Source organism: Buteo buteo, chromosome Z (assembly GCF_964188355.1).
Source record: "Buteo buteo chromosome Z, bButBut1.hap1.1, whole genome shotgun sequence".
NCBI lineage: Eukaryota > Metazoa > Chordata > Aves > Accipitriformes > Accipitridae > Buteo > Buteo buteo.
The window spans coordinates 41,847,831-41,873,913 of NC_134204.1; the positions used below are offsets into that span (position 1 = coordinate 41,847,831).

The 26,083-nt window shown below is 41.8% G+C and overlaps 1 protein-coding gene and 1 long non-coding RNA gene across 6 annotated transcripts in view; one reads left to right on the top strand and one right to left on the bottom strand.

Moving 5' to 3' along the window:
• Positions 1–16,175: 16,175 nt before the first annotated feature.
• Positions 16,176–23,981, bottom strand: LOC142026678 (uncharacterized). 4 transcript variants are annotated; one of them, XR_012648883.1, is made up of 4 exons: positions 23,563–23,981; positions 23,276–23,436; positions 17,836–21,017; positions 16,176–16,388 (listed from the first exon to the last, which is right to left on the bottom strand). It is a non-coding gene; the product is annotated as an uncharacterized LOC142026678 (long non-coding RNA). The 4 variants fall into 4 exon arrangements; XR_012648885.1 differs by having other exon boundaries at positions 16,176–21,017; positions 23,276–23,433; XR_012648884.1 differs by having other exon boundaries at positions 16,176–21,014.
• Positions 23,982–24,077: 96 nt separating this feature from the next.
• The window catches only part of PTAR1 (protein prenyltransferase alpha subunit repeat containing 1), a 41,120-nt gene continuing 39,114 nt past the window's right edge, over positions 24,078–26,083 (top strand). For both annotated transcript variants that reach the window (XM_075021814.1, XM_075021815.1), the window contains exon 1: positions 24,078–24,209. In XM_075021814.1, coding sequence (XP_074877915.1) covers positions 24,124–24,209 — 86 coding nt within the window. In that variant the 5' untranslated portion in view covers positions 24,078–24,123. The remainder of the gene's footprint in view (positions 24,210–26,083) is intronic.

A 26,083-nucleotide genomic window follows, 5' to 3' on the forward strand; every position in this document is an offset into this window, starting at 1 on the left:
CAAAAGTAAAAAAGTAAGGCTATGCCATTTATAGGATGCATCCAAGACAATTTCTGACAAATCTTAAACCTTCTGACACCTCCTTTATAAATCACATGCAGCTTTAATGTCAAACTTGAAGTTTATTAGATGCAGAGGAATCTAGTACATAGACTTATGCAACAAACTTTTAAAGTCTTTTAAAACTTTCATAACACCTTCTTTGACCACTCCAGTTTTTGCCCACAGGGAGAAGAGTATGAGAAAGTGAAATATTTCTGTCTGTATAAATTTTTTGTCTTGTTTCAAAGAATCTAACTCAATAGTTTGATTAACTATTAAGTAGGTATTCTTTATTGGCAGCACTGGGTGCAGAGGGGATCGCTCCATCTATTGAGCACACCATTGGGCCTAATTGTGCAGGTTAAGTACATGTTCTACATACATATTCACTAGATTTCTGAGAAATGTTATACATATTCATTAGTTTTCCGGGAAACTATTAGCATATGCAAATATCCTTTATGCAGGTCTCTGGTAGTCTTCAGGAGTCCTCTGGTGGTCTTCCATAGTCTTCCTCACTTGTTCGCTACTTGACCCTCCTCAGGTGATTCTGCGCAGTATGGTCCTTTACACGTTTTGATACATCTTATCCTAAAGAATGCACGTTAGTCCCTAAAAAAATGCTTGTTAGTGCTCTTATTATCTAAGTTTTCATTAGTGATGTAAAACCATATGGCTAGTTTAAGTTAATTATCTACAAGGACGAGTACTAAGGCAGGAGTTCTTATCTTTTCCGGCCCTATCTATTCAAGCAAGGCCTCTGCTTGTGCCTTCTCAACAAGACTGTAAATTCATCAAACATTTAATTAAGTTTTGTGATTGCTCATGGCTCCCTCTTGCTCATCACTCCCTTTGTTTGACATATCAGTCCTTGACAAGTACCAGTCTCTGGCAGGCTTAATTCTTGACACACCAGACCTTGGTATGTAAAATTACAGAGAGATAATCAAGACGAGCTAGATCATTAAGCAGCAGGCAGTTTGTTCTCTATATCAATATCTCATCATGGAGAACATACCATCACTCAGAATGGAAGGGATGTCAGAAGCCCAGCCTCCAGCTCAAAGCAGGGTCAATACTGAATTCAGATCAGAATGCTCTAGACTTTGTTTAGTTAGGCTTTTAAAACCTCCTGAGAGGAAGATAGCACAACCACTCTGGGAAACATGTTCTACTACTTTATTATCCCCCATAGTGACTTTTCTTCCTTATATCCTGTTAGAAACTTCCCTGTTTTACTTTATGATCACTGTCTCCTGCTGTGCATCTCAGCAAAGAGTGTGGCTTTGTCTTCTCAGTAACCTCCTTCTCAGCACTGGAAGGCTGCCATTCTGTCCCCAAAAGCCATCTCTTCTCCAAGCTGAACAAACCCATCTCCCTCCTCCCCTCCTCCCAGAGTCTGTGCTCCAGCCCCTGACCATCTTGGTGGCCCTTGCTGTATTCAGGTTCATCAACATCTTTCTTTGTTACGCTAGGGGCTCAAAACTGAATGCAGTTGTCTCACAGAATCTAGAGGAGACATCTGATAAAATGCAATATACCTTAAGTTCAGTTGATGAAATGCCCCTCAAGGATCATGGGGCTCTCCCTTTTTGCCATTTTTACAGTCATGACAATCAAGAGAGAAAGCTGCAGAATTATCTAAAGCCGTCAAAGTCAGTAATTTTGAGGGACTGAAAGAGTTAATGCCTCAAACATTGTGGTGGGGCAGGCTCTGCTAAGCAACGACGAGCCCTGCCTAGCCAGGAACCCCAGGTGAAAAGAAGCCCATCAGCACAGGTCGCCAGCAGGACGGGGAGGGTGTGCTGGAGGGTGCACAGCTCCCTGTTCTGGGGTGCTCAACACGGCAAGTCACCGTGCATGGCAAAAGACCATGTCTGCAGGGAAGGGGAAGTTACTCCCCAAACGACCACCAAGCCCACGGACCTATTTCCCAAAGGCTACCTAATTAGCCTAATGAGTTCTAGTGCCCACCGAAGAAGGGGCAAGGAGATGATAAAAGGACACAAACTAAAGCCCCAAGTGTGTGCGCTCTCAGGAACGGGACCCCTCGGCTGGTGGGACCAACGCTGGACCCAGGGCTGGTGAATTCTTTCTCTTTTCTCTTCCTTTTTGTCTCTGTCTTGTTCTCCCTTTCTCTTTCCTTTTCCGTAGGGCCCAGATCTCATCCCTTTAAACATCAACCGCTGACCAAGTCTGGGACTAAGAGCAGATCCAGCCGCCCCTGGGCTCCTCTCTGAGAAGGAGTCTAGAAAGCAAGGGGGTCTGCTCTGAACCTCGTGACCCAGCGGGAGGGATCTCCTTATTGTTTTCCCTGAACTGATCCAAAAATAAGCAAGGCTTGTAGTATATGTTTTGTGACATATGGTTAGCACATGTTATATGGTTTACTGATGTAGTTCTATGCCAATTCTTATTGTAAGCAAGTAAAAGTTGAGTTTTGTGAGTTAAAGGATCCCTGCTGTTGTTTCACCTTAATCCTGACCTGGGAATTGGTGAACCTGAGTCATCGTCCTGAGAAATTGGGACATGACATTTTAGCTGGCATTACGAACAGGATTCCCTGAGTCGAGGAGGGTTAGAGAGCAATACTGACAATCCACCCAATTTACGGGAGGAGACAGTTGGGAAGTGACTTCTCAGCCATTGTCTGGGAGAGGTCCAAGCAGTGGCAAGCCATGGCTGCCCAGGAAATGCCGGAGCTTGACTGCTTTCCCTTTCTGAAAAATTGGAGGAATATAAGGTGTGTCCCCCTGGCGTCAACCCCACCAGGGACGACATGGGCTCACAATAATTGGCATGACCCTAAATCAGTGGCAGAAAGAATTACAGTGTTGGCAAAAGAGCAAGAACAGAGACTGGGAAAAGGAAAGGCCATAGTATGGAGAGTGTTGGGAGCCACTCTAATGGCAACTCAACAATACCGGAGTGTAAGCAAATCTGCAATAGCATGTGGAGTGTTGGGAGCCATTCTAATGGCAGCCCAATGGTATAGGAGTGTAAGTAGATCTGCTGAAAGCATGAAATCTCTCCAAGACTTGGTGAGGGAGCTACAAAATCAGTTGGTGGAAGAAAAGGCTAGAAGGATAAGAGCAGAGACCCTGTTAGATGTGGAATGCAAGATAAATCACCAACTTCAAACTGACCTGTTTGACTTACAAGATAGGGAGGAAGTGTGAAGTGTGAAGCACTTAAGGACTGGAGCAGAGCTAGTGACTCCGATTCCGAAAGTGAGTCTGGTTTTCCATCCCTAGCAAAGAAAGACAACCTTGGTCACTGACTCAAAGGGCAGCTTATTGAGCGGGAGGTTTAGACCCTCTAGAAAGAGGAGATCCAATCAGTATTGATACCCCCAATATTGATCACTTAACTGAAAGTATCCAAAAAACCGCCTGTATCCAATTTATGCATCATAGATGACTAATCCGGAGGGAATCATCCCCGATGCTGTTGGTAGCTGATAAAACTCACTTGTAAGACCGGTTAGAGGACACCCTGACTCCGCATGCAGGAAAACCTGCCAGGCTGAGAACACGCAGAACGTAACTGGGGGGAGGTCACCCAGGAATTAATTAATTATGGAAGGAGAATGGAAGTCAGGAGGAATTTATTATGCACCGAAGGAATTGAGAGGGGAATTCCCCAAGATTTAATGGAGGGGATACCTGCCATGGCACTGGAGAAGCTTGTCCATGTGTGGGAGGGAAAGGGGGAAATAACCCCAAAAGAAGGACCAGCTACTCAAGTTAAGTGCTGGTTGCCAGGAGATGAGACTGTGACAGAAACTATAATGATATTGGGACTAGATTTGCTGCAAGGATGAGCCTGGATAGACTCGAGAGGAAGAGAGTGGGTGTTTGGTCTCCCCACCGTGTCTGTACAACTATTACAGCCTGCACCTGAACTACCCCTTTCTAATATTGTTAATGTCCAACCTCACCCGCTCCCCTCAGGGGCGAGAGAAGGGATCACTTCGGTGATAGCTGAATTATGGGAGCAAGGAATAGTTGTCCCCACACGCTGACCTAGTAATTCCCTGGTGTGGTCAGTCCATAAACCCAACAGAAAGTGGCAACTGACCATTGACTATTGATGCCTGAATGCCAACATGGGCCCCTTGACAGCTGCGGTGCCTAACATAGCTGAGCTAACTGTGGCCACACAAGAACAAGCCCATCAGATTTTAGCAACTATTGATGTAAAAGATATGTTCTCTATGGTCCCTTTGCAGGAAGCAGACAGAGACCACTTTGCTTTTACATGGGAAGGTGTGCAATTCACTTTTACTTTTCTCCCCCAGGGATACCGGCACTCACCAACACCTGATCATTACGCATTGGCTCAAGAGCTCGCCAAACTCATTCCTGCAGAAGGAGTTAAGGTATACCAGTGTATTGATGATGTATTGATTGGTGGCCATGATATCAAAGTAGTGGGACAGACGCAAGCAGAGATAATTACTCACTTAGAAGAATTAGGACTCCAAATTCCAGATGAAAAGTTACAACTCCCATCTTGCGAAGCAAAGTTCCTGAGTATCTGGTGGAGGGGAGGAACAGTGTGCATTCCCTCTGAAACCTTAACTACCCTCAAACAGGTTAAAATGCCTGGAAATAAGAGGGAACTACAACATGCCCTAGGTTTGCTAGTATTCTGGAGGAAACATATTCCCAATTTCTCTATCATAGCCTGGCCCCTCTATGACTTAACATGCAAAAGAGGTGCTTGGGACAGGACCTCCATTCATGAGGAAGCTCTGAAGCTGTTAATCTGTGGGGTCTTAGGGCCAATACACCCGACAGATCCACTCCACGTCTAGCGGGGTTTTGCAATTCACGGACTGTCCATACATGTGTGGCAATGCAGACCAGAGGGTCCAACCCGACCTATCGGGTTTTACTCGTGCAGTTTCAAAGATGCAGAAAAATGGTATTCAGTTTGGGAAAAAGGCCTCTTTGTAGTTAGCCTAGCTTTGCAGGATAACGGGAGCTACTTTACTGCTGGGTTGGTCCAAAAGTGGATACACAAGGAAGAAATACAGTGGGTTTTCCACACCCCATACTACCCTCAAGCAAATGGTATAGTAGAGCATACTAATGGACTTCTAAAACAAGCCCTAAAACCCCACAAACTGGGATGGCTGCAACAAGTGCCAGACACGGTCATGAAAGTAAATACCCACTGCTGGGTGAATGGATGTCCTAGACTGACTGCATTTTGCCCGAAGCCTCCCTCCCTACTTCCAGGAAGAGCAGATAAGAAAGATCCAATACACCCACTCCACTATTGTGGACAACCTGTTCTGGTAGATTTACCCACTGTAGGGAAAGTATCTCTATGTGTGAATAGCAACCGATGCACACGGAAAAGACCATGAAATCCACATGCGATGGATAGTACCCTCATTTTAATCTATGTATGCTTTACATTTGCACTTTGTAGAACCAAGGAGAAAGATGGCAAGGGATGCATGTTAGTCCTGATATATTAACTGTTATTTGTGTTATCAGTTTATTGTTATTTGTAATTTTTGTCTGTTATTATAGAGAAAGATGCTTTGGGGAGCCTTCTCCCTCATCCTTTCCACTGGAGGACAGGGAAAAGATTCTCCAGATTTAGCTTGGAATTTGATTCAAGGTTTTATGCACCTCTGGAATGACACCAATCCAGGGGTTTGTACAACGGAATTAAATTAGGCCTCATTAATCTATATATCACCAACCTTGTGGGAAAAAAAAAACGCCAACAACAAAAAAAACCCCAAACCAAACCCCAACAAAAAAACCCCAAACCACAAAAAACTCTCTCTGACAATTCAAAGATTCATCTTCCCTGAGGGGGAAACCTTGAATCTTGTGGTGGTGTTGTTAAAAGAACATGGGATATATGGGATGTTAAATCTCACCAACGGAGAATGCTGTCTCACCATATAAAATGCAACTACCTCCTTTGAAGTGATAATGAAAAGCCGGTCAAAGAAACTCTCTAAGACTCGTTTTGGAGTTTTAGAAAGCATGCATTCTTTATTGCAGCACTGGATGCACAGGGGATAACTCTACCTAGCACGCATACCACAGCTTTAGCACAAACAGGTTATATAGAATAACTAATTACATATTAATCAGATTAGTATACATATACATAAAAATGTTTATAACTGATTATCATAGTACTGCTTACATCTGATGATGCACAATGAAGAATTCATTTGAGTCGAAGGGCTGCTTTTATGACCACTGACCCATTTGAGATTCTGTTGGCTGTCCTTGAAGTCTTTGTTCTTGTCCTTGTTCTTTGATCTTGAAGCTTAAGGCAGTTTCAAACATGTGGTCAGTTTCAACATTGTTCTCATCTAGCGTACAGGAACATCTAGTCATAAGAGCAAAGAACTGCAAAACTTACAAGTAACTACCTCTACTAGTTAATTGCTTGCCTATACTTTTGTCTATTATTTCAACCACGGTGTTAGTATAAGATTTCTAATAATTATTTACCAAATCTCACTTTTACAGTCACCTAGCAGTAAACCAGTATCCATGGCTAGTACAAAATATTAAAATCATCAAAATATTTAGACATACCATATAGAATGTATGGAAATATGCTATCAGAAGAAGCGCGAAAGAAGATGAGAGAAGTTACAGGCAAGACTGGAGAAATTTCCCAAGCGATGCAACCAAGAGATTGACTTAATGGAGGATCGTTGCTGACCTCTCTCCTAATGTCCTTGGGACTCATGGCATGGGGAAAATTACTTGTTAGCACTGGACACATGTTATGTAGATTTTTTGTTCTTAATGCTTGGCTGTGAATTTGTTCACTGTATGATTACCCTTGCCATCCCTTCTCTCTCTTCTCTCTTCTCCCCCTCTTCTGTCTGTTAAGTGAAGTTTTATATGTTATCTCTCTCGTTTTTCTCTGTCTCTCTTTTCTTTACATCTAAATCACCAGCCTGGGATAAGACTACAGAGAATATCATATAGACAATGTTTCAGCCATGGGGTGGTGTGAGACACTGAAAGAGTTAATGTCTCAAAAATTGTGGTGGGGCAAGTTCTGCTTAACGACTAACTCTGCATAGCAAGGACCCACAGTTGAAAAGTGGATCAGCACAGATCAGCACCCATCAGCAGCAGGACAGGGAGGTTGTGCCGGAGGGCGCGCAGCTCCCTGTTCTGGCGTGCTCAACAGGGCAAGTCACCGTGAAAGGAAGGGGAAGTTACTCTCCAAACGAACCCCAAGCCCAAAGGCTCACAAACCACTCATGACACCTAATTAGCCTAATGCCCGCCCAAAGGAGGGGCAAGGATGATAAAAGGACACAAACTGAAGCCCCACGTGTGCAAGCCCACCAGAACCGGACCCTTGGCTGACGGAACCAATGCTGGACCCAGAACCGGTGAAATCTTTCTCTTTTCTCTCTTTCTCTTTTTTTTCCTGTAATCCCTACACCTCATCCCTTTAAGACATAAAACCGCTGACCAAGTCTGGGACCAAGAGCAGATCCAGCTGCCCCTGGGCTCCTCTCTGAGAAGGAGTCCAGAAAGCAAGGGGGTCCGCTCTGAACCTCATGACTCAGTGGGAGGGATCTCCTTATTGTCTTCCCTGAACTGATCCCCAAATAAGCCAGACCTATACTATATGTTCGGTGATGTAGGGCTAGCACATATTACACAGTTTACTGACATAGTTTCATGCCAATTTTTGTTGTAAGCATACCAATTTTTGTGGTGAGCATGCCAATTCTTGTTGTGAGCGAATAAAAGTTGAGTTTTCTGGGTTAAAGGATCCCAGGTGTCGTTTCACCTTAATGCTGACCTGGGAATCAGCATACCTGAGTCATCATCCTGAGAAATTGGGATGGGACAGGTGCATGTTATTTCCTGCATTCAGGGAAGGTTGTTGCTGAACACTTAATATATATCTGTCACAAGATATTGCTCCTTCTGCCACAGCTAAAAATGGTACAAAAATCAGCAAAACAAATTAAGAAGTACTGTCTTCAGCATGCATTAGCCTACTTACTACTTAAATATTTCTTTGCTTTACAACAATCCCTCTTCCCACTTGATATATATAGAAAACTTTTACCTTAAAACACACAGATTAAATTTTAACCATATTTTCATCATATAATGCTATGCATATTTTCGGGCCATATACCATTCTCATCCACATCAGGTCCCCTTCATCAGCACGGCTTTAAGTCAGGGGTTAAAGGTCTGGATTGATCAGGGGAAAATTCTGAACATGAAGTCTTTCAAACTTTGGATTGAAGGGGCTGTTTCAGTTCATCATGACACAAACCATAATTTCAGAGGTCCAGTTCAGAGTTCTATAATGCACACAGACATAAATGCTCATTATGCTGTCAGAAATACCACATTGGAAGTTTTCTTTCATTAAGCATGGACTTCTGGAACTCTTCAATATAACTTTATATTCCATAATGATACAGGGCTGAGAAAGATAAGCTTGATATATGATGATCCAAGTCTGCAAGAAAGCAGAAGAAAACTCACACACTTCTGATGAAGCAATCCAAAATGTGGTGGAGTTTTTATGGCAAATGCTGTATTATTTACCTCTAGAACCATTCTTCATCATTTTATCACCTTTCCTGTAAAAGAGGTTCTACACTTCTTTACAAAGAATGATGGAGAAATGGGCTGACAAGAACCTCATGAAGTTCAACAAGAAGTGCACAGTCCTGCACCTGGGGAGGCACAACCCCATGCACCAGTACATGCTGGGGGCTGCCCAGCTAGAAAGCACTTTCACAGAAAAGGACCGGGGTAGGGGGCGAGGGGGCGGTCCCAGTGGATACTGAATTGACCACAGTCAGCAACGCACCCTTGTGGCAAGAAAAAAGCCAACAGCATCCTGGGCTGCATCAGGAGGAATGCTGCCAGAAGCTGGAGGAGCCGGGCCTTCCCTCCACCTCAGCACTGGTGAGGCCACACCTGGAGTGTTGGGTCCAGTTCTAGGCTCCACAGTGCAAGTGAGACATGGACACACTGGAGAGCGTCCAGGAATGGTCCACAGAGATGACAAAGGGACTGGAGCATCTCTCCTGCGAGGAAAGGCCAAGAGAGCTGGGACTAGTAAAGTCTGGAGAAGAGCAGGCTTGGGGAGGGATCTCACCAATTTATATAAATACCTGAAGTGAGGGTGCAAAGAGGGCAGAGCCAGGCTCTTTTCAGTGGTGCCCGCTGACAGGACGAGAGGCAGTGGGCACAAACTGAGACACAAGGAGGTTCCCTCTGAGCACAAGGAAACGCTTTTCACTGTGAGGGTGTCTGAGCACTGGCACAGGTTGCCCAGGGAGGTTGTGGAGTCTCCCTCCTTGGAGATACTCCAAAGCCATCTGGACATGGTCCTGGGCAACTGGCTGTAGGTGGCCCTGGTTGAGCAGGGGGTTGGACCAGCCGACCTCCAGAGGTCCCTTCCAACCTCAACCACCAGTCTGTGATTCTGTGAATAGCAGCGAGCAGCTAACTGTCAGGCCATGAGCTCAAAAATAAAAGTTTCTGTAATCAAGAAAGCATGGGGAGTTCATTTTAGCCATAGTGTGATGGTGACTGTGCTACTTTCTGCAATGGTGTGAAATAAATTTTCCAGCGGAAGGTTCTAGAGCATGCAGCGGTACCACAACAGCCCCTAAAATGCATGCTATAGCCCACCCCTTTGTCATTCATTGCACCCTTCTCACCTTCTCACACTAATGTGGCTGCTGTGAGTGCACTGTTCTGGGCACTCCTCCACAACTACAGAGGGCTTTTTACCCACAGTGCTTCTTCTTCCCAAAGACCCAGCTCAATATTACACACCAAATTCGGTTGTTACTTCAAGCGAAGAGCACCTGGGAACAGTGGCAGACTCAGGCCTACTCTGTATGGCATTCATCACTATTAACTGAAAACTCTCCTGTGTTTCAGGCACTGATGAGTATTCCCTAACAAACATACAGTTCCTAAACCTATAGGGAAAGCAGTATTTCAAATACCATCTTCATCACTGCTTCATCCATCAGTAAAGAAGCCTACAATCAAAGCTATTTGGTGCAGAAATATATGTAATAAATTATTTCAATACAGGAGAGGCACTGGGCAATATGCAAAATACTGCTTATTTTTCTGTCTCTTTGTTTTTAAGACTAGGATTGAAATATCATCTTGTATTGTAAATCAACAGGTAGTATTCTAGAGAACATTCTCATTAAGAGGAGTGTATTCTAGCCACAGCATTTTCTTCCCACAGCCACATAGAGGAAATCCATCTATCTACAACCAGAGCTTCAAGCCAAGGTAGGTCAAGTCTCTAAAGGCATCAGCAATAAGGTTTTGTTGCACCCCCTAGTGTCTGAGGGCAAGCTTCTGTATGTTAAAAAGTTATTATCTTGTAATTGTTCTTGTCTTTACATCAAATTATCTTCCAGCAGCCACAGCCAAACTCAGGATATTAAAATAAAATATGTGAAGTGCAAATGCTTTTTACCATAAAAGCCTTTTCATTCTTCACTTTTTTCTTCAGACTGTACTAAAATAGCATTTAGTACTTTCACTGCAAGATCAAAGCCTTGAGTGACTGCTTCTGAAAACAAGCACTGATGAGTTACTCCAAAAACCACAACCGCATAATACTGTTAAATCCAAGTCCAAAAAGGTTTGAAAAATGAGGTTAGGGGCTAATATAAATCAGTTTTCTACAATTCCAGTAAGAGCTGCTGTTCCAGCAGAACATAGCACATGGTTTCTTCTTTTTCACATTTAGAAACAGCAGCATATTACCGGGATTTAACAAAGAAGGAATGCAGGAAATGCCAAACATCAGAAATTTATGTTCTACCTCTGTTTGCCCTAGGCTTGAGAAACTTTTAATCTCTGCCTTCTCGCAATGAGTATTAAATGTGCTTTCTACAAGTCAGATGATTCAATATGAAATGGGGCTTTGTCAGCCCTACCCGAGAAGTGAAGTCAAAACAACTGTGCTACCACCTCAGTTAATGATGAAACAAAACAAAAGAACTCCTCCATTGCATTTTACTACCACTCATATATTCAAACGTATTTTCCTAGCACTCAGGAGCAGTAAGGTGTTTGATAAGAAGTTCTGCCATGAAGAACACCACCGTATTAATTTAATCAAGTGATAGTAAATGTTTCAAATTTATAATCTTAAATAAGAATAACGTAATTCCATGATGTTATGGTTTAAACACTTGTCTTCAGTAAAGAATGACAGTGCTGCTAGATCAGTAGAGAGTGGTTTTAAGCTCATATTGTCCAGTATTTTAAGAAGTCGTTTACAGCATTTTTTTGAAGTGTGAAACCTTTTCACAACAAGTAGCAGTGGCTGTGCTTTATGTTCATGTTACATAGGTTCAGTGCAACATAGAATCTGACACTTTGGAAAACTCTTGCACCTACTGCAGATTTACCAATATTCTTCATATTTACTATATTACTATTCTATGTGACAGCTGTAACATTTAAATAAACATAAACAAACTCAAACATATTAAGCCATACCACTACAAAATAAGAGACAGGTCAGGCCCTGTTCTTACATGTGGCTGAATTCAAGTTTGCATCCATGTGAGTGTAAATGGAGTTGGGTTTCTGAAGAGAAGTTGGAGAAAGGGTTATAAAATGCCTCACACAACTGAGGTAAAACTGTAACCTGTTCTCCTTGATTCTATCCTAAAGAGTGCTTTTCAGTTTTGTTTTTTTTGTAGAAAACCCTTCAGAAATTGTCCAAGCCTGACATTTCTTGTGTTAACATACTTCAGCTATAAGAATGTTTCTAAAAATAAAAACATCATCACATAATATACCTTTGTGGGCAACTGAATAATAATGATAGCTAGTTCATTTAAAGATGCTTAGCAAGAACTGCAAAATGCACAGCTGATATAGAATCAAAACATGTTTTACTTTAGACTTGGTCGGCTGAAGTAGTTTGGTTTCATTATTCAAAAGGTGTCTCATAGAACTGTGCCAGCTTTTGACCCTTAATTCACTCAGTTTATGAGATCACAGAGTAACTCAGAACAAAAAAACCCAGGAGATACTCTCAGGGGGTTGTTGACTTGGAAACTGCAGCACAGCCAACTACAGTTTCTTGGAGGAGTCCTATACAAATACTTTTGTTCAACTAATTGTTTAGCATAAATGCATTTTATTTCTCTCCATACTATGTCATATGACCAGAGAGGTCTGCTTAGCCAGCATAGAGCAATGTAGACTTATTCCTCATTTTGCCTTAATGCCAGCAGATCTGACCCAGAAAATGTACATCCATGTCTGCTATATTTGCAAAACCTTATTTGTTTTCTGTACACATCACATGATTATTCACAGACTGAATCTATCTTTAGTCTTTTATATAAAGAGGAAAAGCCACTTAGTTTAATGGAAGTGAATTTGCATCTAACCTTCTCAATGGAAACTGCACATTTAAATGTTATGTTTGCTGAACAAACCAAACCTAAAGGCCATGAAGATGCATGTTTCATTAATCAAAGTTACAAGCAGGTCTCACAGATATGTGCATTTAAATTTCTGAGCTATAGGAAATGAGAAGGCCCAATTAATTACCCCCCTGTATTTCCTTGTATCAAATCAAGCCAGCATAAATTCCTTGAATCCAAAGGAATCTCATTTATAACCTAGTCTTTGGGATCAGCCTCTTGCTGCCAAGGCAAGGCAAGGAGAAAGGAAAAAAAAAAAAACAACTTGCATTTTTGGTAAGCCAGAATGAGCCATTCCACAGATTGAGGACCAAGGTTAAAAACTAATCTTATTTATAACACTATTGCCCTACTATCTCTCTGCTACCACCTTTAGTTCAGATGATGTTTGCAGTTGCATTTCATTGCACTTGAGAGATGACAAATAAGATTTATGTCTCCCCTTCAGAGTAAACAAAACACCTACTGACAAACAGGATTTTGTGCATTAAAGAATAAGTAAGATCAAATCTGTTTCCTAATCACTAAACTAACACTGAACTAAACAGCAATAAAACTGAGACGTACGCAGCTATAGCCTATTGCCAGAACTATCATAACTCCTCTTTACCTACATTAACGTGCACCTAGCTGAGTTCTTCCCTAGCAATATCCTTTAAACATTCTCCAGATTAACAACTACCCTCTCCTATTCACCACCTCAAAGCTACTTTAACTTAATAAGAGGTGTTTGGAATTTGAGTCATCAACAGCACTACAAAAGCATAACTGAAAAACATGCAAACTGAAACAGCAACTGCAGATACCAAACAGGCAGACTTATTCCAAGAATCCCTCTATTTGCTTCCCAGCCTTTAAAAGAAAGGTGAGACTTCATCCATTCATCATACCATGGGTCCATAAGTATTTTGCCATCAACTTCACTAAAAATGTAATTTCACCACTTACAGTACAGAGGAACAAACAAGTCCCCGATTCAAAGTAAACTTCAATCGTGATATCATCTCCTTGTTTCTAGCAATCCATGTTACTATCTGCATAATACAGTGTGGCATTTTAAGTTACAAGTACCAGGACTGAGTATTGCAGGATCTGAAGGCTTCAGAGGTGACAGCTGTTATTCTCAGTAGCCCTCTGCTTACAGGTGTTTTTACATTATCTAGCATGATTGAACTAATTGAAGCTTGGATGCATCACCCTTAAATAAAACTGTTCGATTCCATCAGGTCAGTATACTTTGAAAAGTCTGGAGGGTAACCATAGCCCAGGAGGGGCGAATAAGGGAGGATTAAAAAAAAAAATCCTTGAATAAGCCTTATCCACAAGTATTTATTTTATATATAACATAGTTTTCCTCCATGCTTCAGCATTATCTGATTTCTGAGAGCTGTAGATTCACAAGCTGAAGCCTTGATATTAAAAAAAAAAAAAAAATCTTTTACTTAGGATAGATGGTACACACACACACCTCAATCTTTTTGGTAACTGCAGTGGAGGTCAAATTCCACTTAAAAATTGGAATTATTTGGGACATTTTATTAGAACAGTTCAAGAAGCCAAATCAAATGAAATATTCTACACTTTAAAGACCACATTTGGAGTACACTGTGTCCAGTTTTACGCTCCCCAGAACAAGAAAAACAGTGACATACCGGAGAGTCGGGGGATGTCACCAAGGTAGTCAAAGTCTAGAACACTTATGTGTGAGCAGAGGCTGTGTGTATCATTGTCACCTGAATATATGCCCAAACCTACAAAGAGAATGCAAAAGCAGAGGGCTGAGTCCCCAGAGTCTTTATTATTCTAAGTGTTAAAAAAGTGACATAAAAAGAAGCCTTGTGTCAACTCTCCCTAATAAGAGCAGATAAAAATCCCCACTCACTTTTTTCATTCAGTCACCTGATTTCTACCTGTTAAGAGCAGAGCTTTTCTATTGAAAGCAGAGCAGTAGCCCAGATCATCTGTGATACTTAACCTTGGGGAGTCACATCAGTCACTTGTATTAAAAACACACATGCTCTAAAATATTCATCTTAAATGCTCTCTTCTCCAAACTTACATAATTTTACTGCTGACTGATATGTCACGAGTCAGCTACTTTTAGTGTAATGACATACGTAATTCAGAAACTCCTGAACGCTAGCATCAAAAATCACAGTGAGAGACAACAACTTATTCTTCACATTTTATCTAATTCACATATCTCTTCTGTATACAGGAGAACCCAAAATTCTCTTATATAACATTCTTTTGAAAATAAGAGCACAGCTATTTCTATTTTCAAAAACGTGTATTTAACAAAGGTAGGAGTGAGGAACTCAGCTGCATGAGGAGCCTCATCTTTAATTCTGTGCATTTTATGACATTGCAACTGATCTAGCAAATATCAATAACATTAATTAGATGTCACTCCTTCCTCCCCTAGACAGGTAAACAGGTAAAACTATCAAACTGCTAATTAATGATCCATTCCTTTTTTAATTTTTAAACAGCTTTGACAAAAAATCCAAAACACTGCAAGAGGTTTTCACAGTGGGAAGGATGCGAGACAACTTTCCTAATCCCTTGGGCAAAGAAGGACTGTTTGTTTGCCTATCAAAATTTATATGCATAGGTACACACGCTGATGTAGCAAAAGGGGAGGAAAAGCCAGGATTGGAGGATGATGCAAAGCTGCACATTTCAGAAAATATGTGCAGCTGAAGACTGGCAGAATCCAGTAACTGACACAGCTCAATGGTATAGCCTTAAGTTGTTCCTCCTATCCAATACTGAACTACTAAACCTCCTGGAAAAGAAAAATGAGAGACTACACCTCATCCAGCTAGAGATGACAAAGAATTTGTACGAGTTCAAGGGAAGACTAGGGTTTCTTAATGAGATCTTCTGAGGGTTACTAACAAAACAGACTACAGTCTTTTGACTTCCCTGGAGCCGACGAATAGTCAGAGGCTAAGAGAGTACTCTAACGGGAAGAAGACAGAGGAGACTATCACAGGCACAAGCTCCTTTTAGCCCTCCCTAGGTATCCAGGTATCCATCTGTGGCTTCTGATCAGTGACAGACTCCTGGAGGCAGACAGTCTCTTGGTCTGAACCAGCAGAGTTACTCCTATGTCTTGATTTTTAGCTATGTAGGCAAAAACCTGATTGTCTCATCTTTGGGGAGACTGAAGTAACTCAGCTTTGTGCTCACTACCCATATTAACAACTCCAGCTCCATGGAAGAGGTAGAACTGGTAAACAATTTTAGGGAAGAGTTGATCTCGTCATGGCTATACTTTAAACTGCTGGAGGAGGGTACTGGTTCATCAACAGTATTTCTAAGATAAAAATAGCAAGACAGCTTCCCAGCACACACTCCAGAGACATTAATCACCTGCAGAATCCCAGCTTAATCAGCAGCATGACCTTGGTCAACACAGCAATGCAACCACCTTGTCATGTTTCAGGGAGAGGGCTGTAGCATATGTTCTTTCTCTTTTAAGCACAACAGGAGGAAAAAAAAAAAAGAGAAGAGAAACTGACAGGTATATTCCAAGTGTCCTAATATACAACAACTCTAGTCATTAATCACAATCTTCATCTCTAAAGCATGAGTTTGCATTAAGTTTCATGTTCAGCTTTTCCACATCTCTATTTTTTATATTTGGAATGCAATGACTAAGAATATTTTTGCAGAATTTTCATTTTACTAAAGCCAGAAAAAATAGGCTTAACATTGCTTTCAAGATCTGCAGGCCTTGGGCATCAGCAAGGGCTTCTGGAAAACTGTTCTGGTCTCTGTCATTATTAATTGAGCAGAAGTCATCCACAGGAGATACTTCAATCAAGAAACACAGCTTGCCTTCTTAGCAGCAGGGCTCTCTAGGTAACTGTAAGAGCGTTGAGACATTAAAATAAGGATAGGAATAGAAAACCATTAGAAGAAAATAAAGCAGCGCGTTATGTTCAGAAAGGCAAAGAAGTTCTCACTTGTAGCACCTAGTATTTCAGAAATGTTTTAACAAGCAAGGTTCCTGGTCATGTAGAGAAACCTGACATTGCAAGTTAATAAAAATAGTTGTTTACATACTATTCAGCCAAATTGTCATTAAAAAGCCGTAACAACTGAATTTTACATACAGTCGGAGTACAGATATTTTTCCCTGCCAGGGTAAATGCCTATGACACGAAACACTGTTGTTCAAACAAGGATACAAGGCCAGAAGACAATGCCAGACAATGCTAAGAAACAGAAAGATGAAAGCTATGCTGCATACTTAATGTTTCTCCATAATGTTTGAGGATAATACACTAGGCTGCACTGTCCCGTATTTTGTATACATGAAGAATGACAGGTGTCCTTAGTTAGCCATGGTTTTTTACTTGTATTTGCTGCTGGCAACATTTCAACTGTGTATTAAAGAAATGAATCATATGTATCTGTGACTTCTTGAAAGTTTGGACTCAGAGTACAGCACTATTTTAAACACTACACAAAAGAAGTACAGACTTATTTTGAAGCAAGATGCTTTCTACTTGAAAAAAACCCCAACCAAAACCCAAGCAACATTATTTTTTAATTAGAACTCTTTATTTAATTTGACAACCAGGCTTGATTTCTTATCTGTTTAATGAGTGATGAGCTAATAAGGTTGTTATACTTGCACAAAAAAATTTATGTGCTAGTAATTCTCCATTCTAATAGCTAAACAAGTACTTTAAAATTACTTTATATATGGTGTGAATGAATTGGAAACAAGTCTGTTTTCTTAGTATTTTGCTCATTGCTTGAGGAACTACAGGTTGAAAAGTTTCAAAATATGCAGAGCTACCAAGAGAGTGTACATTTTACATATGTAACTCCTCAAATTCACTTACCTTATTTTACATGCATGCAAAACAAACTGTAAGATTTATATTGGAGGTGGCAGTTAATTTTTGCACACATTTACAGAAGCGTTCCCAGCAAATTTCAGATCTTTTCATTTTATTGGAGCCTACCATTACAAGCACTGCTAGTCTCCTAGTGAAGACAGAATGACACCTTACATACTTGTAGCACACACTTAACCTTGGATTTTCATTTTGAACTGTATTACATGAGAATAAGTGAGATGAGACTGCTTATACTCTTAACTAAGGAGCATTGTTTACCTCCATGGACATATAATTTCAGTGGATGCTAAATATGATTCCTATTATCTAGAAAGTTTTGAATATAGAATTATCTCAACACAAGAACTGTAAGAAACCACAAGTACTAGTATGAGCCAAGAAAGATTTAAGAGATAATATTTAAGGGGTAGATTAAGCAGGGCAAAGTATCTGAATGCTTACTTGGGAGATCGAAGAAAAAAGGTGTTTCCTTTGAAATATGAGTGAGACTCCTTATCTATCCAGTTCTCTGAATGCTTACTTCCTCCCACCCGTTTACCATTAAGCAGGACTGAGACTGGAAAAAACAGCCTAGGGTGACGAAGAAATTGAGAAAGTAGGTAGGTGGACAGCCAGTACCAGTTTGGACTAACAGAACACATTCAGTAGCACTGGGATAGGCTAGCCAAGGATTCAGACTACAAATAGTTAACACACAAATTCAGGAGAAGACCAGTTAAACTAATTGTTGCTGTTACCATCATTCACTGGGTTATGACAATTTGTGGTTCAACTAAGACATGTAAGACATGATCATCACAATAAGAGGAGGAATGGTAAAAAGGCGATGAGATAAACTGACACATGCAACCAGCACGAGTCACTAGGATGTTACAAATGCTGCTGTCAGTTTGCCTCACATCTTGAGATCAGTGGCAGCAATTAAAGGCTAAGACTAGAACTACTATTTGGGTTTATATGATGAGGGGTAGTCACATTGGCCCAGAGAAAACTCAGATTAGAACCGAGTTATGGGCCGTGCTACAAGAAGCCTATGAACTAGCTATTTTCAATTCCAGCTGTAACATAAGCAGGGGGTAACAGCAAAGGAATTCAGAGGTGTTGCCATTCTGCTATTACAGTGGGAGTACCTTTGGGAGCACAGGGCATGAAGCTAAATTTAAATGTGGTGTGGCGGGCTGTTGCAAAATTGGAGCTAAGAAGAAGGCCCATATGTGGATTTAGGTCTGGCAGTCAGTTCAAAGCAATGAGCTAAAGAAAAAGAGGGTCAAGAAAATCTGGCAGAGTAACAGGGAGACTAGCACAGACTTCGGGGAAAAAACCAGCAACAAACCAACAACCCCAAACAACAACAAAAAATCACTGGTCTAAAGCTGCAAACAGTTGTACTTCACTTCATCCTGTATAGAAAGCAAGTTTTTGTACAAGACCAGTTACATTTGAGTAACTCAATTTAAGTCCCCGGATACAAAGCACAGCAAGGGACTCTCCCTTGTGGGACCCAAGGAGGCTCCTGCCTGCACTGCACTTCTCAGCATGCTCCCCCCCTCACCTCCGGCCCTGCAGGCGTAATTGGCATTAAAAGCAGCAAAAACTTACCTTCCCCTTAAAACTGCTGGGCTAAAGCTATAATAACACTCCATTATAAGATCTCTAGAGCAGAATGCTACCATTTATTATTGAATGCTCACTTTTCAGAAGTGAATACTGCTTTAAAAACACATGGACATGTTTTAGCTATGTTAATACACAGTTTGCTCCACTTAAAACTGCCAAGGGGACAGTTTTAAGCTGTCATGTGGTTTCAGCACATCCATCAGCCTTTATGGATGGCTGAATTCAGCCGCCTAATTATGCTTCTTTGCAATTACAGTCAAGTCCCAAATGGATGTTGATACTCTTTAATTCTTGAGCCTTTAGTAAAACAACAGTTAACATTTATAGAGAAAAGAATGGATTACATACCAATACATTTCAAACTTTTATTAACTTATTTTTTCCCCAAAATTGTTTATGTTCTCATTTTATTAAAATGAAACTTAAACTGAATATAACTAAATGAAGAATCTGCAACCTTAGTGACGATACTAACTTTTGCCATTCTCAATACAGCAAAAAAGATGCAGTCCTGCAGTCTCTGTACAAGCAATTACAGGATTCCTTGTATTATTTTTCTAGCTTTATACTTAAATACTGTACAAATATGCTAATATGCTATATATTAATATATGCTAATATATGAAGGGCTAACCCATCCTTCATGTTCACCTTTTTCAATGTAAAATACAGAAACAGTATCTTAGGAATTTTTTTATACTAGACCAAGATAAAAGGTTAAGCCTTTACTAAATGAAAATTTACTTAGTTTTTCTACTGCCTAACGAGGTTTTAAATTTACTTTTATGATTTGTAAATGTATGTAAATTTACGCAGATTTTCTGAAACAGTCTGAAAACTCATTAACAGACATACTTTCAGAGCTACTGTGGACTGCACTTAATTCGGCAACACACATACTCACTTCCAAGCCGGTCAGCACAGTTATCACAACACCAGACCTATAAGGCATGGGCATTTGCTGATCTATTGGTATCTACTTCAGCTGGTAACAAATAACAAACCTGTTGCATGTAATAGAGTTTGTACCAAAGTTTATAATAATAGTAGAGTTACATTAGTGGAGTACATTGCAGAAACCTAGAACAAAAAAGAAAATGAAGACAACTTGAAATTGAAAACATAATTTCAAAATATTAAGATAAATGGACCTCAGCAAAAATCTTTTAATTAGTTGCAGTTTTTAAAATACATACACAAGATTATACCTTTGATTTACAACACATAAGAGAAATAATTTATCACACAAAGAATGTGCATATCACTTTAATAATAAAATAGTTTTGAACTTTCAAAAACATAGTCCTCAAAATTGAATGGTAACACAGCCTGTGTACATATAAATATGATACACAAATATAAAATTAAGAATATATTAGCAAGCTTATTAAAACATCTGGTTTTCCAATTTGTAGTGTTTCCATTAATACAGATTATCACCTCCTTCCTCCTCTCCCTGCACTGAGAGTAAGTGTTAAACAACTATATCCTCCTACAGAACCAAGCACTATCATTAGTAATTACGGTAAGCAGAAATCTGGAGGTGTTAGACAGTGGAAGGGATGAAGTAGCAGAAATTATTTTGTATTCCTGAAGCATTCTGCTCCACCATGACCTCATTTTATGCCTCCAAACAATGCTCAAATATTTCCTCCATTATGTCATCAATATAGACATAGTGCATTTCTTCAAGTACCAGAGTCCACCTTCCAGATTCCATATGGCATATTCTACAATATCTATTATGAAGTTGGAGTGGGAGAAAAATATTTAATGAATAAGAAAATCCATTCAATTACATACTAGATCATTGTAAACAGTTAATTTTTTTACTTTGCTTTTGCAATCCTTACCTAGCCGTCCATTACACACACATTGACATCAGTAAGGAATTTGTTCCTTACCCTTTTGGTTTCCACATGAAGGATACAAGGGTTTTTGATTTAAATCAGTCAGGAATCAAGCTGCCATCACTGATTCACTTACTTGTTCGTATCGCAAGACTGCTGTGAAGAAGCATGAGTTAAAATATGTAGATATACATCAAAAGGAAATAAAGTGGTCACAGAATTCCATTCTCTGCCATCCTTATACTAAATGAAAATTAATGCTATAATATATAAAACCAATGCTCTTACAGGTAAGGAAATACTCTTGAGACTGACCTCTGTCCTTCCCTAGAAAATGAGAAAGCATTCTCAAAAGTAATAGGAACGGACCACCTAGGTAAATTTCTTTTCTGTGGGTAACAGATATATAATTCTTAGATTATTTAATTATGGTGTATTTTCTGCAGTTTATTCTTATGCCCTGTGTGAAATTTAAAAAAAGAATATTTTCTGAAATAACTTATTATAACTACCCCAAAATTACAGCAAGTATGCTAGGCTGACAACTCAATAATCACTCCCAAAAGCTACTGTACACTAGCATGTGCAATATTAGTACCAATGCCTGCCTTACAAGCTTTGACAATGTGTGTAAGTACCTAAGGTATGCAATTTAAATAAATTTTATTATGCTTTTTAAATGAGAATAGCAATTTAATATTCAGTCCTCTTCAAAAGGCAGGCATGAAGTCATACACAGTATATCGTCAGTTAATTTCACTATTCTAAATAACTACTTTTGCAACTTGTAAGCACATTAGTAGTTTGGTAACAATTTTCAGTACTTTCAGAACAGAACTTCGCATTGTTATGACTGATTTTCACTTGTACCCAATACCAAAACTAAAACAACCCCAAACAACCCCAAACCAAAAATTAAGACTTTTAATCCATTGAGTAATTTTGGCATGATTAACGACATTTTGAAGGTGTTTCTTTTAGGTCTAATTGACCAAAACCTCTTTATGGAATTCAGACCTCATATATAGCTGGAAATATTTCATTCACTGTGTCACCTGACTGAAGATAAATTTGCTGCGTTCAACAAATTTGAAACAAACCTGTACATGAACAAATGGCAAGGGACAAAGCGAGAAGGCAGTGAGCCTGAAAAGCTAAGCTGTCAACTACATAAAGCTGGCTTACTCCTTTTGGGCAAGGCAAACAGGCATAAATTAAAAATTCTAGGCTATGCTGAACATAACAATCAAAGCTATTTTGAAAAAACAATTTGGATTTGTCAGCCAAAAATATCTCCCAGTGCCTACCTGGACTTGTACTACCTTTCCTCATATTTGTATTTTTACTTATTTGACATCCAGAATGCATCAGCTTGCTTCAATAATTTCAGACACCATACATCATAAGACAGTGTCTGTACAGTCTATGTGGTGAATGAAAACCTGGGACAGTACAGACATATAACTCAGTTACCTGAAACCAGCATTATTTAGCCTAATTTTTTCCACTTAATATATGGGTTATTAAGAAGGCCCCATAAAACCTCCTGTATCTAATTAGTTTTCTAATTTGGAGCTTAACACACTGAACCTTCACATAAATCTGTGGAGGCCCAGATTTGTGAAAGACTACAATCCTTTAATGTTAACAATCATATTTCAAGAGCCATATGACCTTACAGGCTCTCGCCTTCTCCTTATTTATATAAAAAAATTTACTGAGTTGAAGCCCAAACCAGAATTCAAGCATCATTCATTTTCTCAACAAATGCAACAGAGTAGACCAATTCTTCAGTACTTTCAAGATGGTATTTTAGACCTACTGCATGCTATTACATCCTCTTTTTCCTGGGCATGCACTGGAGTAAAAAGAACTACTTAAAAGAAAAAAAAACCTACTTGAATTCAACATCTACACAATTATTGTAATAAATTACTTTCTCAGAATCCTAAAAAAGTTTTGGCAAGTACGCTGTGCTACAGCCAACTGGAGCTGTTAATGCAATGCACTATCTTTTGCTTGCAAAGGCATTCAGTCCAGAATTCTGCAGTTATGGTGGCCTGCCATCGGACAGCACCAAGAGATCCTCACTTAGGCTATCTGCCTAAATTAGTCTTATAACAAAGTAGCCAGTACCGCCCAGAAGGTAATATTATAATGGTGAAAAAACAGAAAGTCACAGGAACTAGGAATGCAGAAAATCCCGGATTCTAGTTCCAGGGTACATGCTCTACATAACCTCCAATCAGAGGAGTATGAATCTGAACTTGCATTCAGAGTAAGTGAAAACAGAAATAAAAGCAGCCATGTAGAAAAATAATAGCTGCAAGGCTAAAGAGACAGTCATAAAAACCTAAAAATATTATTTCAGGGAATATATTGGGGGAAAAAAACAGAAAAAAGCAAGAAGTTACCTTTCAGCAGTCAAGCCGAAGAGGTTTCCAACACATCCTCTTCAGCTTTTACCACTGAGCTTCCATTAATGTCTTGTTTCACTTGGGATTCTTTGCAGGCATCACCTCCGTGTTTTTTTATTTGTCATATCCATCCAAAGAAACCCGATGAAATTTAACTACTGAAAAGGCAAGCGCCAACATGAAACACACCTCTGCTTTAAGGTTAGTTTACTTACAAATCCAGCAAAAAACTGGCAACTTCAGCGTGTGAGAACACATTCGGTGTTTCTCTAAGGGACACCCACCTTTCGATTCGATCTTTTACACATATCCCCGACCGCGGCGTTCTTCTCTCCAGACCCTTTCTCCTGTTGTTTTGTTTGTTTTTCTGAAGGAGAACACCCAGCGGGTCTACCAGCCCTCCTCGGGGGTGGTGAGGGTAACACCGGAGCGGATGACGATGACATCGTGAGCTTTCACAGCAGAGGCAGCTAAACGACGCGCAGTGAACGCTCTGTGAAACAACTCTCTTCGGAGCGGATTTCCGGACGACAGCCAAAACACAGCACTGACGGCTCGGCGTTACAACCGGCCCGTCACCCTCGGCCCGCCGGCAACCGCGCCCGGCCCTCCTCAGCGGTCAGGGGGAGCCACGGCGCGCCCGCGCTCCGGCTGACCGCCCGGGCCGCACGACGAACTCGAGGAACGGCGTTACCGCCCGCCCGCCGAGAGACCGCCCCGCCCCGCCCCGCCCCGCCCCGCCGTTTCCCGCGGCTCCCCGCGGGCCGCTGACCCGGAAGCGCTTTGCCCGCCCGGCGCGGCGCGGCCCGGCCCGGCCCGGCGGGTCCGGCTTGCGCAGGTGGGCGATGGCCGAGTCGCCGGAGGAGGTGGCGGTGCTGGTGCAGCGGGTGGTGAAGGACATTCGCAACGCCTTCCAGCGGAACCCCCACATGTGAGTGGGGCGGGGGACGGCGGTCGGCGGTGGCGGCCGGGGCCGGGGCCGGGCCGGGAGCGCTGCCCCCCCTCAGCCCCGTGCGTGCTCCTCGGCCGGCGGCGGCGGCCGCGCTCCCTCGGCTCCGGGCGGGCGGGGGCGCGGCGGTGCCCGTCAGGGCCGGGTGCCGGGCCCAAGGTCACGCCGTCCGGGGCCGCGGGGACCCGCCGGCTTCCCCCAGCCGGCGCGGGGGCTGCGGGGCGCGCCAGCCTGCCGGCGGGAGGGCGGGCGCCGGCCGGCTGCCCTGGCACCTCCGCTTCGCCGGGGCAGGTCGCTGGTGCCGCGTGTCTTCCGTGCTCTCCGGCTGCCTCGGCTTCTTCTGGATAACGCCGCGTACCTGCGCCGCGACGCCCGTGGGGGGGCCCTGCTGCCGGGGGGGGGGAGGGGGACCCTGCTGCCCGGGGGGACAGCCTGCTGCCCGGGGTGGGGGGCCCTGCTGCCCGGGTGCCCCGTGGCTGCTTCGTCAGCCCGGCGGCAAAACCAGCCCCCTCAGTAAAAAGCACTCGTTTATGGGAATCGGTGAGAGCTCTGAAACCTGGAAGCGATGAATATCTTTTTTTTTTTTTTTTTTTTAAGAGAAGTTCTTGAGCGAGCTCTACTTGAAATTGAGGTTCGGCGACGTTGAACTGGTAGCGTAGTCGAGGTGGGACTGACCTTTGCCTGCGGGTGGGTCAGGCGTGCCGAGCCCCGCTGAAGGCAGCCGGGTCTGCCCGTGTCCGAGGCAGAGCCGCAGCGCTGGTGGAAGCGGAGCTCAGGGCTGAAGCCCACTGAATTGCACCCTCGCACGAACGGCGCGGTTCGATGAACGCCGCCTTCGCGTCCGTACCTGTTCGTTCGATGAATGCCGCCTTCGCGTCCGTACCTGTTCGTAGAGAGGCCCGTGCTTCTCATTGTGTGTTGTTTTGAAGGAGACAAGCGCAGTGACTCTGTAAATACGAGCTGCAGTTATTGCTGTCGAGCGAGAATCGGGTTTACCTCGGGGGTCAGGTGGCCTGTGTTTTATTTTCAGTTCTACTGCTGGCCAGCTCTGAGATGCTGGTTTAGGTACCTCCTGTATTTCCTTTTCCTTCCCCGTCCTTTGTTGTTTTAAGACACAGACTGTTTAGGAAAGTGTCTTTCTATCTGTTTATGTAAACTCCATGGTGGTTATGGCAAATGAGGTAGCACATAATGGATAACAGCTTCATAACATAAGAACGGTGTATTTGTGTTGGTTGGAAACGCTGCAGTCTCTGAGGTGGTGGCCTATTAATCTGTTCCAGAAAATGGTATGCTAAACAACTACATAGGAAAATTTTACAGGCACTTCATATATCCCTTTGCTTAAAAGAGACGATTAGGATGAATACCCACATGTTTCTATAGATGTAGTAAGCAACTTGGGTGGGTGGCCAGGTTTTAAAATACAGCATATGGATGCTGTCTAAAAAAGATCTGCATTTTGCCACGAAGCTTCATTTTTAGGTTGCGAGGCATAATGAGCTGTAAACAGCCAGTATTTGTGAATGAATATTCTGATTCTTCTTAGTTCCTACTCCTTCGCCAGAATTGTTTACTGGGAGCAAACTATGAGCTTGTGTTTTTGAAGAATATGCTGCTGTTGCCATTTTATATCATAGATTCAATCTCAGAGGTGAAAGTAGGCTACAAGAGTTGTGTGCTTTGAGACTGATGCGCTGTGTCATGCTTTGAGTGAGAAAGCACAAGCTACTGCTAGTTTACCCCCTAAAGTAGAAAAAGCAGCAATTCGGTCTGCTAGATTTCTGACCTGCAGTACTTGAAATGGGACTGTGCATGGCCAGTGTAGACTGTAGGCCCTTTGCTACGATGCCTCT